Raw genomic sequence first — 19,223 nt, 5'->3', positions numbered from 1 at the left:
AAGAAGTATCTTAGAATGTTCAAAAGATTGTATAATATCATTGATAAAAATGTTAAAAAGAAGAGGTCCAAGATGGGAACCCTGTGGTACACCAGAAGTAATAGGCACAAAACTAGAAGTAAAGCCCCTCACAGCAACAGCTTGAGTTCTATCTCGGAGATAAGACTCAAGCCATCTTAGAAGATCACCATGTATACCAGCTTGTTTAATTTTGTCAATTAACAAAGAATGTGAAATTTTGTCGAATGCTTTCGAAAAGTCAGTATAGATAACATCGACTTGATACCCACTATTCATAGCGTAGAGGACTTCAACTAGAAACTCACAGAGGTTAGTTTCTGTGGAGCGTTTGTTTATAAAACCATGTTGTTGCGGGATTAGTTGAGGACGTATAAGAGGAAATAGATTATCGTAAATAATTTTTTCTAATAATTTGGGAATAACAGAAAGTTTTGATATTCCACGATAATTTTTAACATTTTGCTTATCACCACTTTTATAGACTGGGACAATAATAGACCTTTTCCAAATATGAGGCAAAGACCCCGATTGTAAAGATTTTGAAAACAATATGTGTAATGGAACAGAGATTTCAGAACTGCAACATTTTAAAAATATAGGATGTAATTTATCAGGCCCAGAACCTTTAGAAAGGTCAAGTTTCAAAAGATACTTTTTTATGATCTCACGAGTAATACTGACATTATTTATAGAAAGATTATTCTCCGAAGCACAATTAGTTTCCCCAACTACAATTCTTGTATTAACTTCAAACACAGATTGGAAGTAAGAGTTGAAAGTGTTGGCAATAGCCTGGCCATCAGAGGAGATTTGATCGTTAAAAACTATGCTGTCAGGAATACAATCATTCACTCGTTTTGACTTGACAAAGGACCAAAATTGTTTTGAACTGTAACGAATATTGCTTTCAGCTTTATCAATAAACCGAACATAGCATTCCAACTCCATATGTTTTGTCTCATGCCGTAGATCAGAAAATATTTTATAGTCACTACTTCTGCCGTAAATCTTCCATTTCCTATGCAATTTAAGTTTTTTATTTACTAGTTTTATTAAACGTCTAGAGTACCAAGCTGGAAATTTGTTATTGCTGTATACAGTTTTAGTTGGAACTAATTTGTCAACAACATTATTTATTAAAAGGTAAAATCTATCAACTGCGTCCGAGACATTGTGAGAAGAGAGTTGTTGGACCCAATTAATTTTATTTAATTCAGAGTTAATGGCCTCATAGTCGGCATCATGGAAACGATGTACAATGCGTGGAGGCTCTCTCAATAATTTGTGAGGGACACCTTCCTCCACACTTATTAAAAGAGTTGGATGATGGCCATCTTCAGGTAGTGATAATGGGTCAGTCCTCGCAACAACACAAGCGGAATTGGATAAAATGAGATCCAATAGCCTATTATACTTATTAAAAATGGAATTGTATTGTCTCCATCCGGTGATTGACATGAATGCGAACAATTGTAAGATTAGGTTATTGTCAGAGGGATTCTGAATAGCGAGGTGCTCATCAGACTGTAACAACCACCTTGCTTCGCTAATATTGAAGTCACCTAATATAATAAAGTTATCGCTGCGGTTATTAAAATAAAGGTCCGACATGTGTTCAAAGAAAATCGCTTCAGAGTCGCGTTGTTTCGGATTTTGGGGGAAATAACAGCAAAATAGGTGGAACTTTTTACGATATGAGCCTTGCCCAAGAATCAAACTAAGGCTCGTTATATCAGCATCAGGTAATTGAGGGGGCGCGCTGGGGTGTTGAATATCAATAAATGCGGCTCCTTGCCGGATAGCAATGAGAGTACCACCTCCTCTCTTTACTCCTAAGCGTGTGTAGTCCCGATCATTTCGGTATACAATATAACGGGGGTCAAAGAGTTCCTTATCACAAATTCCGTCTAACAGCCACGACTCCGTTAAACAGACTACGTCATAATTATTGTTTAGCAAGCTATGATAAAATTGTTCAGTTTTAGTACGAAGTCCCCTGACATTTTGATAGAATATATTAAGAGCCATAATAATGTGAAAAATAATTATATAAAAACAAAGGTATAATAATTATGTTTAAATTTGAATATAGCAATAAAAATAATAAAGGACATATCACATTAATTGACTGAGTATAATTGCAGTAAACCAACGAAACGCAAGAATAAAGATGAAAATAATTATAATAGCCCAAATAGAGACACCTTAACACTTCCATAAAGCAACAATTGTAAATAAAATAAAAACTAATTAACAAAATAACACAAACACAATAATCGTATATCAATATCACTATAGTTCTTACGAGATTTTTTTTAAACAGTCATTAGAAGAGATATGGATAACCGGAGAATTATGTGTTTTACGGACCATAACAGTACAATTTCGGACCCAGCAATACATGTACCCTTTCTCCTTACTTCTGCGCCTAGCATTATTCAGTAAAGCCTTATTATATGTAGATAGGTGGTCATTGACATATATGGGATTATTTATGCCGGTGAAGCCCACGTCAGACGCAAGTAGTCCCTTCAGCTTGCGTATTGATGAGAGAAAGTCGTCTTTTTTATAACGCGACTGCATTTTCAAAATAATTGGACGGGGTTTACCGTCAGTAGTATCATTCTTTACTGCTACTCTTGTTACAAAGTCCACATCCGTATCAACATTAATAGGAAAGCCGCTTTTAGATGCTAATGTTTTAACAATCTGGATTAAGTTTTCGCCTTTCTTATACGGCACTCCGTTAATTTGAATGTTAGAACGACGAACCCATTGGTCACTTCTAATGGAGTTTTCCGACAATTCTTTAATCTTTAGCTTCAAATCATCGACTTCGGTACAATAGTTATTTAATTTAGACAGTTGTAGGTCAAAATCGTTCATCTGCTCCGTTAGACAATTGACAGAGGACTCAATATGAGCAATTTTTGAAGACCAGGTATTAACAGCCTCAGAGAGATTTCGAAGTTCCTCAGTGACGGAACATTTAAATGATTCCACAATGGCATGAAGGTTATTGAAACGGTCATCAAAATAAGTGATAATTGATTTCAAACCACTATCTTGCAGTAACTGTAATTGAGGTTGAGTGGACTCCAAGGCGATACAGCTTGAACCTGCAGCGGACAATCCAGGACTAATATTAGTGCTGCCTTTCTTAGTAGGCTTACAGGCAGGACATTTCCATTTGGCCTTGTTCATAGGCAGCATTTTTTTAAAATCAATGTCTTTTAAACTGGCACAGGAGTAATGAAAAAATCCCAAACAGGCCGTGCATTTGATTGAGTCCTCAATCTTTAAAAAATCAGAACACAATTTACATTCCATAATGCACCGAATAGCACGTTTATTTGCTTTATGACAACACTTTTACAATTTAGTGTTGCTACACCCTGGTCACCGTTTTCTGCCCAATTTTTGGAACTTTGCATTTTTAATGGCGGAACTTAGTGCCGCATTTAGCTATCAGAACAAAATAATGAAAATAATATAAATATCATCATTCCACATGCTACGACTCCCTCTATTCAATGGCCTCGGTAGTATAGGTAAGTATAAAGTCTTTACTGACAAAGCCGACAATTTAATTACAAAATAACTGACATTACTGTAATAGCTTACTATAGTTGCGTATTGTACGAGTCTAGAATTGAACTGGTTTACTTTGTGTAAAAAATCACGTCACATCTCGAATAAAGTCTCCCACGCTATATTTTATAAAAATGTATGACTTGTTAGACGTGCCAGTTATACTCGTATATGGATGTAAAGTACAGAAAAAATATGACAGTTTCCATTAATAATAAACTGTATTTAAGTTCTTTTTAAATTTTATTTTATATATCCGTTATAGAGAAAAGGATTCACTTCCGTTTCTCTTAGAGATATTCTAGAGTCAAGACACTCCGTTCTCCATTGCCTGCCAAAATAGAGACATTGCTTATTGAGTGACGGTTACTGATGGTTAACTTTGGTTAATTGTCTGTGATTATGAAACTTTAAACTAAGTAAAAGAAAATAATGACGCGTCACTTTGCTCTCCTTCCGCCATATATAGCAATATTTTAATTCATATAGGTAATATCTATTATTAGCTTTAAAGGATATCTTTTTACAGCGGTGGCAAAAGCCAGGATGATGATGATTGTAGTTAGAATTTTTTTTATTTCAATTAAACTTATTACAAAACAATCTAAATCATTTAGGCAACTTGCGTGTATATTATCGTACGAAAATACTATAAATGCAGTCATTTTGATATTTAACTTTCTTTACCTATTATTATTGCAGTAATTCATCTCACAGTCACGCTATATTTGCTGTTTGAAGTATATTTTTTTATATGTCGACTCAATTCGACTGTGTTTTTTTGTATGTTTTTGCGATTTCTTAGTAAATTCTATCTTTCTACCAAGTCTTTGTATATTCGATCTATTTGCTACGCGCTACAAAGTAAACTTAAAAGATAACGGCAAGGCTATTCCCATTACCGCGTTGATTCCTTTCAAATTGACAATTAACAGTTTTAGCTGTTATTTTGATCTCAATTGGAGCAATTTGTCTTTACAATGTATATACGTGGGTTTGATAGTTAAGAAGAACGTCAAATAAAGGTTATTTATATTCGCCACTTTAATTTTCAAGACATTGTAATAAACCATTCCTTGAGTGGGAATCGAACCTATTACCGTTGCGATTTCATTCAGACGTTCAAGATCTTTATATTAAGAAGTTTTAACCACTTAGATATTCTTGTTTGTATATAGATCTCGAGATATATCTAATTATTCAGTCACTGGCCTCCTTTCGGAGCTGCTTGTTCCTAATTACATGGTACGGTGTGCAAAGTCAATGGATAGTTTATCAGGATTTCATACATATGGTACAAAGTGTATTTGGACCGTGATGGGATCTAAATCACGAAAGAAACGCTGTGTTGGAGCATTTGGAAGGCTTTAATTGAATTAATCTTTCTCTCAAGTTTTTATGCGTCTGTTACCTACCGTGGTGGTTGCTGGTTTGATCCTTAGCTATCTGTTTGTGGGAGATGCAATTATAGTTGAAATGTATCGATATTCGTTGAAAGGGTGCTGTTTTCGTGATTAGAAACAAGTAAATATAATCTTTAAATCAGCACAAAATTGATAACGGATAAATATTATACTATGTCCCTTTAAGCGGAAGCTATAAAAAAGCGGCTTCACGGTTTTTCTCTGCAGGATAGACAGAGGGAACCCAGTATCAAAACGGTCCATTTACAAATAACTTCTAAATTTATTATTTACGTCTAATTTTCAAGACATTGATTGATTGGCGGAACTCGAAAATATATCTTGTCTACCAATTTGATTGGCTGGAAAAGGAAAATAATTGATATATAATCACTCCAGTGGACGGAAACTGGTCCCACAACCACCAGGTTTACCACCACAACGGCCTCTACTCGACAGACAAAAAAACAATTTGTTAAATTCACCTAGTAATCTTGGCCTAAAATGCATTCAAATGGCATTCACAATAGGAAGTCTTTATTAACGAAGGCTACTACAATTAGTTAGAATCTAAAGGTTGTTAATGTTACCATATATGGTAATAATTATTTATATAATCATTCATTTGTATGAATTGACAGAAAGTGAAAAATAGAAGGATCCACAAATAAAATACATTTCTAAAACCACTGAACCGACTTATTTAAATCAATAAAAATTATATTTCCTTTAGTTCTCGAGAAATTTGTAGACTAACATACGAATAAATGTGCTTGGAATAAACGCCTTAATAGATTATTATCAAATATTTGTCAATTCTAACCATATCACACACATATACATGTTAAACTGATAACTTCCTTTTTTTAAGTCGGTTTAAAATGTAAATTAAAGTTAAATGCGCATGCGCACCGAGTGCACTGATAAAACTGTCTATTTGTTTGTAACGATAAACTATAGATAACTAGTTATGGGGTTTTTTTCCATAACATTTTTTATGTCGAAACCTTTTGTTTACGTAAAACTCGTAAACTATTAAATTGTGATAAATAAAGATAAACTGGACGTTTAAGATAGAGCATAGTTTTTTATGGCTTTGTTACGATTTAAACGATTTATGTGGGTTACATACCCATGTTTGTATTTATTTTTAATTTCACACTGTATCCCGTATAAAACGATAGGCATTGGAACCTGGGAACCTTGCTAACTTTTAATATTCACGACAATGCATGTACACTGGCGGAACCTCTACACGGCGTTACCAGAACTAAGATATGAAAAAAATATATTATCTAATCATTACCCCTGAATAGGAATCGAACTCAAATCCATCGCCTTTATAGTCAAACATATTAACCATTATGAAACATAAACATAATAAACAAAACATTACATATTAAAGCCATTACATACTATAGTTTCTATCCAAGTAATGCTAGGATGAGTAATCTCCGGGTCGACAGATGCAGGCAATTGAACAAATGAAGACGGCGCCACACGGTGTTTGTAATAACTGAGACAAAAGAGGATCTCTTAAGTGTAAGAATCTTAACTCAGTTATATCATGTTAAGATTGTTAGTAAAATTGTTGTTTTAAGCTATAAGTTTATTATAGATTGACGTCGTATCTGGCTAATTGAGGGTAGTTGCGAGTTCAATCAACAGAGAAGAGTTTATTGTCAATTTCCTTTGGTTACCCGCTCTAGCAGAGAAGAGGGAACCTGGTTTTAAGATACTACATTCCCCACTTTTCGTTTATGCAACACCGACCTCTAGATCGGCTTAGTAAAAGAAAGGCATAAAATATTGAGTACACCCGAAAATCAGCTAGCTCAGCAGCTATCATCAATTAGTAATATTAATATCGTACATACAGTCTTATCAAATCAGGAAATAATAAAATAGAAATAATTAAATGGCCCATGCGGGCGAAGCCGCGAGTATATCACTTGTATATGTTAGGTATGTACAAATTTTCCTTATACAATCTCAATAGTATAAAGAATGACGTCTTTTTACACGTAATTTTACGCATAGAACATGGATAAATATGGAATTTAATAAGCTATCATTATATTATTGTGGTCGTCTTGACGCAATGGCGCAGCATCAGATCACGACGGTTATTAGAATTAGTTATTATCTTTTCTTCCCTCTGACAACAAGACAAAGTACAGCGTTAAGTTACGCCGCGCCGCGCAACGGAGGTTTTTAAAACTAAGTTCCCTAGCTACATGCTATATACTATAATCTATATGCTTAATACATTTTATACGTGTTAGTTACACAAATGTTATTATGAATGGATTAACCCACTTTAAACAGGCGGTTATCACTTTATTTACATAAAGCTAGCGATCCATTATATTTTTGAGTTGGATTATCGAATAAAGCTATATTAAATTTACTTTTCTATAGTAAATTCCTTAACTAAAAGCTTAACTAAAAACATATATTTTCAGATATTTTCAAGCTTTCTAAACTATATCTTAAGTTTCCAAATAAAGTAAGGAGAAATCAATAAAAAAAGACAACAAAACGACCTTTGAGTAGGAATAGCGTTACTAAACTGATATTAAATACCAACTTTAGGTACTTAGTGTTAAGACAACTTTTGCACATGACGAGTGAGTGGCGAAACTTAACGCCACGCATATCTACGAAAACAACAGGAATAATAGCTACAATTTCACACAGTGCGTTTCGATTTGCGGAACTCAACACAGCAAATTGTATTATTAGATATGTATTATATGTAACTTGCATAATTATAATGGGCATAAGCTAACAGATGTTTATCTGTAAAAACAACCTTGGCGAACGGATGCTGGCGGACGATAACTAAGCAAACGTACAATAGTTAATACATTTTTTTATCAAGGCTAGCTAGCGTTATATAATGAGATCTTATTATAATATAGAGAAATTATTATCCATACCTATATTATAAATTCGAAAGTAACTCTGTCTGTCTGTCTGTCTGTCTGTCTGTCTTTTACGCAATCAGGGCCAAACTGCTAATTTAATTGTGATAAAATACTTGAGGGTCTCGGGATGAACATAGGATACTTTTTTTTCTCATATTTGTAATATTTTGGATATATATAAATATATTAAAATACTTAATAATTTGACATGCAATTTATTCCGCCATGTTTATAACAACCGCCGTTGCTAAGCAACGATTTGCAAAGTTTGTTGTTAGAAAACGTCACCCAAAATTAGCTTGCTTAACGCATCTCTCTATTGAAAACTGAAAATAATTTCATAAATATATTTAATAAATATTCGCATAGTTCAAGCGGGCGTAGCCGCGTTCGGGTCCACTAGTTATAAAATATAATTATAAATAACTTTTATTATACTTTTAATTCATTAATTAATTGTAACATCGGATTGTAAGCGCGAGGGTTGTGTGTTCGACTTCGATTTGGGGGAACGAGTTATTTTAATTTCTGCGGCCATATAAAGAAGCTAAATTGTGATTTGTGGCGATAAATTCCGCCTCGGAACAATTCCTCGAAACTTAACAAGACACAATATCTTGAAACTTGGAACTGTGTAAACTCTTCATATTAGGTAAATATATAATTTTGTATATGAAAAATGATTTTTTTACATGTGAAAAGAAAAAACTACACAAATACAAAATTACAATTTCATTATTATATGAAATTTATGAATTTAATGACTGTCCTGTAGGTAAATATAGTTGCTATTTAAATATTGGTATATTGGTGCTAATTTAACATTTTTTATAAGAAAAATAATAGAAACTAAAACTTTCATATTCTTATTATACGAAGTGTGTGTATGCAAAAAAAAACTGTCAAAATAAATCTAAACAATTCGAAAGTATGTATACAAGTCCAAACAAATATTATTTATTCACGCTTCACGCGATGTCGCGTGTTCTGTGATTGTTTATGACAATAAACAAGGCTATTGTAGCACAGTGGTGCTCTCGGGTCAATAGTCAGTCATAGATTAGTTCATTTCTCCGCTCAGGTAAAACTTAGCACGGCGCTGAGTTACGCCGCTAAATACAAAAGTTTTTAACTATGGTTACTACCTTTCTAATTGTAAATAATAATCAAATATAATATGAACATCTAATTTGAATCTGTACTTTATAGTATAAGCTCCTACGACTAACTTTTAGAATAATTTTTTTTACTACGCAGTTAATTCATAGTTTTTTACCGTTGCAAGCGCAGAGGAACCATTGTTTGGAGCTCTCACTTGCATTCCAGAATACATGGACATTGCCCTTTGATTGATTCCCCGAGCTACCTCTGCCATGTACATGCATTTCAAATGTATAATTATTTATTTATTATTTGTTTTATTCTTTTTGCAACTATACAAATAAACACAATAGAAAGAAAAGCACAAATAAATAATAATGCATTTCTTCGAATGGAAATCGAACCAAATATTATAGCCATCTTAGACATATCCCATGTATAGAAGTCCATTAAAGACACTCCGTTCTCCTTTAGTCTGAATTAGATACAGCGTGGTGCGAACGTTGCGGTCGTGTTACCAGAACAAATGAAAATGGTAGTACCCTGAGTGGATATTGAATCCACAACTATCGCGTTAATACTGTGCCACGATTTCCACTATAAAATATAAGCATAATTACAATAATAAAAATATATTTTTATTAGCTACTTACCTGCTATATGGTAGGTAAATCCTAGGAATCAAAGCTAGGACCTTTAGCAGTCACCAATCACTGAACGTACTACTAAATCAATATATTGGAGGTAGAGTTCAATTTAATATGTCCTAAGGTCAAATTAATCATTGGTGCGTCATACATCAATAATGACGTTGTAAACTTAATAAATTCTAAGAAGAAACGACATCTTATACAAAGCTTGCTATGGCAAATATTTTTCTCACAGTAATCTCGTTAGGACGTCAATGGGACAGTGGTTAATGGCGGGACGATGGTTGTGAGTTCGATATCTTCGCGGGGGAATAAGTATATAAAATTACATCACTTCTTTAGACTTAAGAATGAGTGGAAGGTGGAGAACAGGCTGCCCTAACACTGAGTTCTCTCTATCTATCATGATGTATACTGGAATAATTAGAATGTATCATACACAACTCTCTTTTACTACCATTTGGTTAGACGAAATAGCAGCTGAGAGTAGTAAAATAATAATGGCCAAGCATTTAGTTGCATATATTAAAATATGATTATAACGACAGCTCTCGTTGGGATGTGGCAAGCATTGAGAGCGTGGGAGTCGCCTCCATTGTGATGTGTTTCTCACACAAAAATGTGCAACCCATCTTATTGGAGCAAGCAATGCAGAAACCGCGAGAATCGTGAAACAAATGCTATATAATTGAAAATTATCTTTCATAAAAAAATGGTGATGTAAAATGCACTCGATTGATCAACAGGTGGATGCAGGTTTGTCTAAGTAATCTAAGTAAGTAAAGTAGTTGCGTATTTCTTCTTTAATATTCTATAGAAATAGAATTGTATAGAAAACAATGGCATTGTAATTAAATTCAAGGGCGTAAGACATGTTTTTAGAGCTAGCAGTAACAATTGGTGTAGCTCATATTTTTGACTCTTCTCTCTTCTTAGAGAGCATCTGTTTGGCCTCGTCCATTGTCATCAACCTATACGCTTCCCGGAGGGTCCTCGAAGTTAACCTTGACCAGTATCATCGATATTATGTTTTTGATTCAAATCTCTTACAATAATATAAGTCAAGATATTTGTTAAATAAATAAAAGGTGCCTTTCACAAAAAAACACATATATAAATACAACCTTAGAAACGTGTCAAAATCTTGTCAAAATCTTCTAGATTGGTCCTAAACAAACTATTTTACCTTCCTGGGTTAGATAAATGTTAATGTTTATTTAACGTATCGCTATTTAGAGGTCTGTAATACATAAAAATTTGAGAAGAATTTGTATACATATTATAATACTAACGCAAACGAGGCTTCGCCTGCTGGAACTTATTTTTATATTATTGCCAAATTATATGAAATCTTTACATAAATTGCTTTACCGCGTAGGAGGGTAGACAGTAAAAACTGTAGTGTCGAGACACTCCGTTCTCCTGCCGTCCAAATCAGGAATTTGCATTTTTCTAAAACAAAAGCGGTTAAATAAAAACAATTCAAGCCCCCGAGTAGACATCGACGTTTACAACAGTACCCTATCTCACTGCACACATTCCAACTCTATAACTTAAAAACAAACGACCAATTAATCTATGAAAGCAATTAAATTATTAAATAGCAATTTTCCACGTATCAATGCGTGAAATTAATTTGATATGCATAAGATTTACGTGTCATATATATTTGTAAAAGTGGTACAAAACCACTTGAATGCGTTAAATTGACCTAAAAGATGCGCCTGCGCACGACTATCGAGAATATCTCCAATGATTGACGATTATACAGGCCAACATAGATATATAAACAACTAGGGACTCAAACACGCAAACAAGAATTATAGCCCATGTGTTATTACGGTATACAGGCTATGTTGCTTTAAAGTTTCATCTAAATCCGTTCAGTAGTTTTTTCGTGAAAGTGGAATAAATATCCAGCCTCACAAACTTTTACATTTATTATTATTAGTAGGATTATAATAGATACACAAATATAATTTATAAACAGATTGTGTTTTTTTTCATAAAAATTAATATATCACTTTATTTCTTTTTAAATTTAGTGAAAAAAGTAGATTAAGGTCAAGGCTTTCGTCAGCTTGAATTTGAACCCATAAATATGATATTTGCATTTAAGTTCCGCAACTCAACACATAACTTTATCACTATCACTAGATTCTATTCGTTTGTGGTAAAGCAGAAAAAAGAGAACTAAGTGAAAGATCACTCACTCCCATTAAAACAAACAAAGTTTTCCTTTTCATTGCATCAATAAATAAATTCAAAGGTTTTAACAATAAATATTCTTAAATTTGACTCGAAAGTCGAACCCACATTCATCATGCGCGGTTAGGTTACGCCTTCCACTCTACCATCTATACCGATTACTGGACCACAATAGCTTTTGTACTCAAATCGAAAGAAAATAAAATAGTACTTTACAATGATTATTCATTTAACGGCAAGGCCTCGCTAAATAATTTATGAACTGTTAATTCACTCAAACATTCTATTAGACGCTTATTTAGGAGGAAATGAGAAAATGGTTCAAATAAAATCTAACCACTAGTTTAATAGATTTAATTAAAGTTACTAACTATTAAGAATTATTTGCTTTTTTTTCGAATTTTTACGCCTTTCCTGTATATAGATGGATGAGCAAAGAGAACTCGGTGTTAAAACACTCCTTTTTTCACTCTTCCATAAATTTTCGAAATATGATTGGTTTTTTTTTACCGATATTTCAAAAAATGCTTAAAAATATTTTAAGCAACTTCGTTTTATTATTTTTAAGATATTCCGTTGCTAACTTACAGCCAAATTTGCGTGTTCAGTAGCGGAACTGACTTCTGAAGAAATTGAATATAATTTATTCCACTGAGTAAGAATCGAATCCATAACTATCGTGTTCAGTCAGACGCTGTGCCGCTGCGCCATAAGGGCCTATACGTATATTCTATGTCGAATTTAATTTACCTTACATTAACTTCGAAAGTATGTAGTTTAGATTTTACTGTTCAAGTATTAATTTAATTAAAGCCTTTAAATTAACTTTTAAGTGTCATTCCAAAGAAGATACAGTATTTAAATTATTTCTTAACCATTTGTTTTTCGTTGCATGCGACGCCCGCCAAAATGTCTCCTTTTTTCATACTTATAATTGCCTGCGGCTTCGCTCTCGTGATCAAATTACATGGCTCGTTTTAGGTGTCCGAGCTAACTCTGACCGCAACCTTAACGATTAAAGTGATGTAATATAGGGTACATAGCAAGGCTTCAGTTTCACGCTTTATCCCGATTACAGCAAGATAGGCAGACTAAGAAACTCCGTTCTCAACTTTCCGACTACAATACTAGAACATTTTATCAATTCGAACCAGTAGTTCTTGAGATTAGCACGTTTAACCAAACTAAAGCTTTATAATATAAAGTACGTATAGAAGTGTAGGTTCCGACTATTTTTACCCATCATCATTCACATCAATGCTCCGGAACAAAGCACTTCCTATAGATCAAACGTTCATAAACAAAAGTAATGTTAATTTTCACACTAGCATTAACTAAATTATGTTAAAAGCAGAACTTTGAATTAGATATTTTTGATGTTTTGATAATGTATTGCTTATAGAGTTCTTCATGGCGCAATGGGTCAAAAAGGGTGATGGTTGTGGGTTTGATCAAGTGTTGTGAAAAGTCCATTATAAAATTCTCAATCATATGTAAATAGAACGATTGTGAGTTTGATTTCCACTAGAAGATGAATGGTGAACTATTGTTTTCCTCAATCTGCAAACAAGACAAAGTGCGGCGTTGAGTTCTGCTACTACATGCTACTAAGTCTCGAAAATTGGGTGGTACGTGGAGAACAGAGTGTTTTAACAATAGGTTCCCTTACAGCTTCATGCTGTATCCCGCATATAACAGGTTAAACACAGGTTAGTGTTTCCTATGTTCCTCCTTATGTTTGACACATCACGTGTTCAGGGGCGGAACTCAACACCGCGCTTGTATCAAAAAGGAAATGAAATTTATTCTTCCGAGTGGGAATCAAACCCACAACTTTAGTGCTTGGAGTCTGACGCTGTGCTGACGATGGCGACCATAATATTTTTTGTCCCATTTTAAAGTATTTTATAGAAGCAGGAACTAAAACTAAATGAATCACTTTAAAATCACCTTGTTACAAAGTACGGGGGAAATTTTAGGTGAATCACATCGTGAGTACTATAAAGGTACGTGATACGCTTGATTAAGAACATATAGTCATACATATATTGGCCGTCGTGGTACAGTATCGCAGGGCCTGACCGTGACCGCGATGGTTCTGGGTTCGAATTTGATTTCTTTTCATTTTTTTCAGGACTAAAGGCGGCGTTGAGTTAAGCTACACAACACTCAACACCTAGAAAATTATGCTGAAAGTTAGGAAATAAAATATATTGATAAAATATATGACAATCACACGGTTCCCTTGGCACATGTAAAGGTGCGCGATGGTTATGGATTCGAACATCTATCAGGAGCTACGATTTACGCATCCAACGTGTAAAGTGCCTCTTAACTTGAATGGCGGAACTAAACGCCGCAAATGTCATTAAACGATTTCAATATTTTTTACGAAGCCAAGAACGTAGAAATTTATTAGGTACCCTACTCTACACTGGCAAACGTCAAAATCAAAATATATTCGTCTTTCTCAAAATACAGATAACCACAATCTTATTACTCAGGCTCCGGAAATATTTAAAATACAAGAAAAAAGTATTACAATAGGTCCTGTTTTTGTATACAAATATAATTAGGTTCATACATCTGGACTTCAAGTGATAGGTTTAGTTTAGAATAAGTTATTATTCTAAAAATAAATAACATTCGATAATAAATTAATTTCAAGCATTTAAGCTTGCTCGTGAAGGTCGAGTAAGCACTTATCTACTATCTACTTAATCATTACGGAAAAAAATACCTTGACATATCTATAACATTGGCAGAGAAAACGCAGAGATATACCACTCCGGTCACCGTGAATTGTTTAATCAGATGGGGCAAACGAGTAAAGCTTGATATAGTATTTAAAAAAAATCGTACGATTTTTATTATTTGTATATCAGTGTCAAGAATGTCACCAAGCGAATCAAGCGAGGGTAGACGAGCGAAGCGAACAGGAGACGAACCTATTTATTTAAATAGCAATTTAATAACGTCCTCGAAATACTCCACGATACAATAAAAGATGAAAAATGTTAATTTCTTTTTTCAAGCAGAGTATATTATAATAGTAATTTTTCATATACCTGGTAGTGCAAAAAGTAAATTGCTATTGAGGAAAAACTAATAAAATACAAATTAAAGCGATAACATCGATGGAGCGTAAAGAGATAAAAAATCCAATAAAATTTGACATTGACAATGAAAAAAAATTTCAATAATGGATTTTTCAGAAAAAAACCACTAAAATGAAGTAAAAAGTTATAAATAATAGAATATATTAAAACTAACAAAAAGTTGCTAATAATCTCTATAAAAATGGTAAACAAAAAATAAACTTAAATTAGGTACATATAACGCTTCGTTCTTAAAAAACAATATAAAAAATGACAACAAATGATAAAACCACAAAGATTCTTATAAAAACAAACAAAAATATACGAGTATGACGGCACCATGACGCAGTTAAGTCATGTATGACTGCACACGACGATGGTTACAGGCACAAATCCGAGTAAAGCAAATGTTTAAATGTGCATCATCCAGTCCAAGATACTCAAAACAATAATAAGAGCCATCCTTTTCAAAATTTTAGTTGAAAATTGAAAACATTCCTTCACTTACTAACGAGAATAAGAAAAATCAACATACCGGTACAAGTAATTCCAGTAACAAAAACACAGCCCTTAGGGCGACCACTTATCACAGCACATCACAGGACACAACACGGAGCGCACTACTGCGAGCGTCGCGACACGTCCGTCGCGCGCGGAGGTTCGGCGCGGAATGACGGGGCGCGAACATTTTGTGGGCATTACGCTGCGCACGCGCATGTTTTGCTTTTGAACATTGTTTTGATGATTATTTGAATAATTTTATATAATAATGAAAAAAATCGTCATGTTTTAGAATTTGTTGCTTAACTGAATAATTGAACGTATAAGGGAGAACAACAAAATCACCTTTAAGTCACAATATAATTGTTATGTAAAACAATTGATATACATATATTTTAAAACTTTCCAAAAATATAATTATACGTCGGCAGTATTAAACTAAAAATCTTATTTACCTTGAGATAATTTCTCTGGCTTTCGCGATTGTATTGAACATATTAATTAAATATTTTTTCACGGATTTTGTTGCATACAAGTTGTTATATAACTTTCAATATACACGTGACCATTCAGAACGTGAGGTTAAAAATTAAAAACATGCAAGATTTTTTTTTCGATTACTAATGGTGACTAGCAGTTTCAAGTTTTTTCCCGCATAGCGGGTTGGACAAATGGAACCTAGAGTTTAACTCTACTTCCCTCTTTTCCCAGTCCATTTCCCCCATTTCGGTAGATTTTTTGTTGAATACAAATTAAATATTTCTTCCTTATTTTATTAATAATTAAGATATACATTTTTTTTTCAAGGAAATAGGAAAGTATGAACAAGAATTCAAATTCTTACATTCAGATAATAATCTATAGACGGATATCCTTATAACAATGTCGCTGTGTGTGGTCCCGTGCGTTAACCCCTTACAGTCAACAATATTTTTACTGCCACTTGCAAATCTATTTGTAGAACGAACATACGGACAACATAAAAAAGTATTTGTATCAATAAGTCGCGATGGTAGTGACTTCGATTCTGATTCTGGGTAATAAGTTATTTTCATTTCCGCGCTCTCACAAGACAAAGTGCCAGACAAAACGACAAAACGCAGACAAAAATTAGGCGCAAAATAGGGGATGGAGTGCTTTCTCACTAGGTTCCTTCTGCTAACTATGCTATATTCATAATACAAACATAAAGCCTTTTTTTGTATAGGAAAAAAAATACACAAAGAGACACAGCCACTTTGTGCATTTCTACATTGAAAAAACAATGTTTCTAAAACAGGCGGAGAGTGGAAAAAGAAATAATTTTCAATAGGTCACTCTCTGTCTAATTTAATTTATGCAGGAGATGGATGAAGCTTTTTTACTTGGGTAGATTTTAAGTTGTAAAATGAAAAATCCCGTTTTTTGCCGTTCCCGTAGAAATTCAGTAAAATGTTAATACCGTTAATTTATTACTACAATCCAAAATTAATCTAAATAATTGAACACTTCGCTCTAAGCATATATATTTCACATTATAGAACTACGTCGATTTTAATCCAATTTTTTACGATTGATCGCCTGATTCGATACCTTTCAGGTCGGATGCGTTTTCACGATTCTACGATAGCACGCCCATTGTACAGCCACATCGATTGGATTAGCAAAAAATGTATAAAAGTGTCTATAATATGAAGTTAGACGAAGTGAAGGAGGTATGTAGAGACTAGCGTTTGGCGCTCCGTTCTCTCTGGATTAACTGCTAGGAATAAAGCGTGAAGCTAAAAATATATAAGCACTTATGACTTCGAGACCAGCACAAGGATAATGCGGCAGGTAGTGGGTTCTAACTCGAAGAAATGAAGTATATAAATAAATATTTGCCTTCCTTCGCTCTGCTATCGAGGCAAAGGCAAACGTTGAATACCACCACCGTTCCACCCGATTATCAAGACAGTGCGTGTTGAGTGGCGAAATTCCGCATTATTCATTCCGATCTTACCGATCAACAAGGGCAAAGAACTAAAAATAATTTATATATCACTCACGGAGTGAGAAATTAATCCACAACCAACGAATTGCCCTTAAGTTCTCCGCCTACTTTATCTTAACACGTTTATATTGCAGGTCTCGTGATGAAATCTAAATATACATATTATGTATTTTATTAGTGGAAATAGTAAGCAGCATTGTTCGAATAGTTGGCCAAGCGGTCACGTGTGCGATAGAGATTGTATGTAACGGGTGCTTGTTAGAAACTGAGATTTTACTTAGCACTAAAATCGCTAAATCTATATATATAAAATCGAAAGATCACTCACTCATCACGAAATTTCAGAAACTACAAGTGCTAGGAATGTCAAATTTGCATAGGAGTTATTTATAGGACACTAGCGGCCCGCTCGCGGCTTCGCCTGCGTGAACTGCGTTATTATTAATTTCTGTCTCCATGACTACGTCGTAGTGACGTCTATGCAAAATTTGAGACTCCTAGCATTTGTAGTAACGTAGTTTCATACAAACTTTCGACCCCAAAAACAACCCCTTAGAAGTCGAATATTGCAAATTCCCGTCTTAGCGAGCACCTACGTCCTTTAAGTAACTCCTATGCAAAATTTGAGATTCCTAGCATATGTAGTTTCTGAGATTTCGTGATGAGTGAGTGACCTTTCGATTTTATATATATAGATAGGTGCTCGCCAAGACGGAAATTTGCAATTTCGACTCCTTTGGGGTTGTTTTTGGGGTTGAGAGTTTGTATGAAACTGTGTTACTGCAAGTGTTAGGAGTGTAAAATTTCATGGACGTCACTTATATGACGTAGGTACTCATGGACAGAAATTAATAGTAACGTTCTCGCAGGCGAAGCCGCGGGCGGGCCGCTAGTATAAATATATTTTTCTTTACCCCTTTTAAGTATATATTAACAATTTTCATATGCCTTTTGTGGCCTACTACAAAAGGCAAATGAAAATAGCGGGTAGTTGCACTGTCTAATAATTTTATTAACAACAGCTTACTAAATACAACCTACCATGCTGTTTACAGGCGCGTGCGCGTGCGCATCTCAAAGACGTGGGTGAGTCACCGTCATGGTTCGCCTCCTCAAGACTAAAGTTCGCTGGCCTTGTGATTTACTTTATGTTATACAATGATAAAATATACTATGTAATATATATGCACAGGAAAAATAGAGTTAAGACGCTTCGTTCCCCTACATCTCGCCCCATTTTTGTGGTTGTTGTGGAACTCAACGCCGCGACTTGTCTTCTTAAAGTGAGGAAATGGAAATAATTAAGTTACTGATAGGAAATCAAATCCACAACCGTCGCGCTTACAGTCAAAATTTACTATGTTTTGCGGGACAAAGCGGAGAAAATCAAATGGAACTATTAATAATAAGTCTCTTTTTAACAGCGGCACCCCATATATAGCAGAAAAGGGAACCTACTGTAAATTGGTTCCCTCCTTTGCTATATGTGGTGTACAAAATTTGTACACCACCGTCCATAATATCAACATTTTTTTACACTTCAAGTACTTAATACGAGTCGACAAAAACATCTAAAAGAAAATTATATAAAACCGGTAGTTAGTGTTTTTCCCTCACAACTATGAGGTAGGTTCAACAAAAAAGTGAATTCGAAATAACAAGCTGTTTTATTTGCAAAGACGAAGTAATGACAAGATGACTTCGAAGCTGACATCATTTAAACGGTGGTAATAAGTAGCTACCGTCAA

The 19,223-nt window shown here is 34.1% G+C and overlaps 2 protein-coding genes across 2 annotated transcripts in view; both read right to left on the bottom strand.

Moving 5' to 3' along the window:
* Nucleotides 1-15,687, bottom strand: part of rau (RA domain-containing protein rau) — a 61,788-nt gene extending 46,101 nt beyond the window's left edge. The window contains exon 1 of the mRNA XM_085196433.1: nt 15,538-15,687. The gene's annotated coding sequence lies outside the window, so the exon portion shown is untranslated. The remainder of the gene's footprint in view (nt 1-15,537) is intronic.
* LOC146541112 (uncharacterized) lies at nt 2,187-3,350 on the bottom strand. The gene has a single exon (XM_085186298.1). It carries the CDS (start codon nt 3,232-3,234, stop codon nt 2,323-2,325), a length of 912 nt encoding a protein of 303 aa, XP_085042424.1. The 5' UTR covers nt 3,235-3,350; the 3' UTR covers nt 2,187-2,322.
* Nucleotides 15,688-19,223: the final 3,536 nt, after the last annotated feature.

This window comes from Heliconius melpomene, chromosome 1 (assembly GCF_056956725.1).
Source record: "Heliconius melpomene rosina isolate 202511_hmr_F chromosome 1, ASM5695672v1, whole genome shotgun sequence".
Classification (NCBI taxonomy): domain Eukaryota; kingdom Metazoa; phylum Arthropoda; class Insecta; order Lepidoptera; family Nymphalidae; genus Heliconius; species Heliconius melpomene.
Note: the sequence above shows the minus strand (reverse complement) of the source record. Positions and strands in the feature narration are given on the sequence as shown.

Coding starts and splice junctions, on each gene's coding strand:
- LOC146541112 (XM_085186298.1), bottom strand. CDS start 3,234: ATGCTGCCTATGAACAAGGCCAAATGGAAATGTCCTGCCTGTAAGCCT.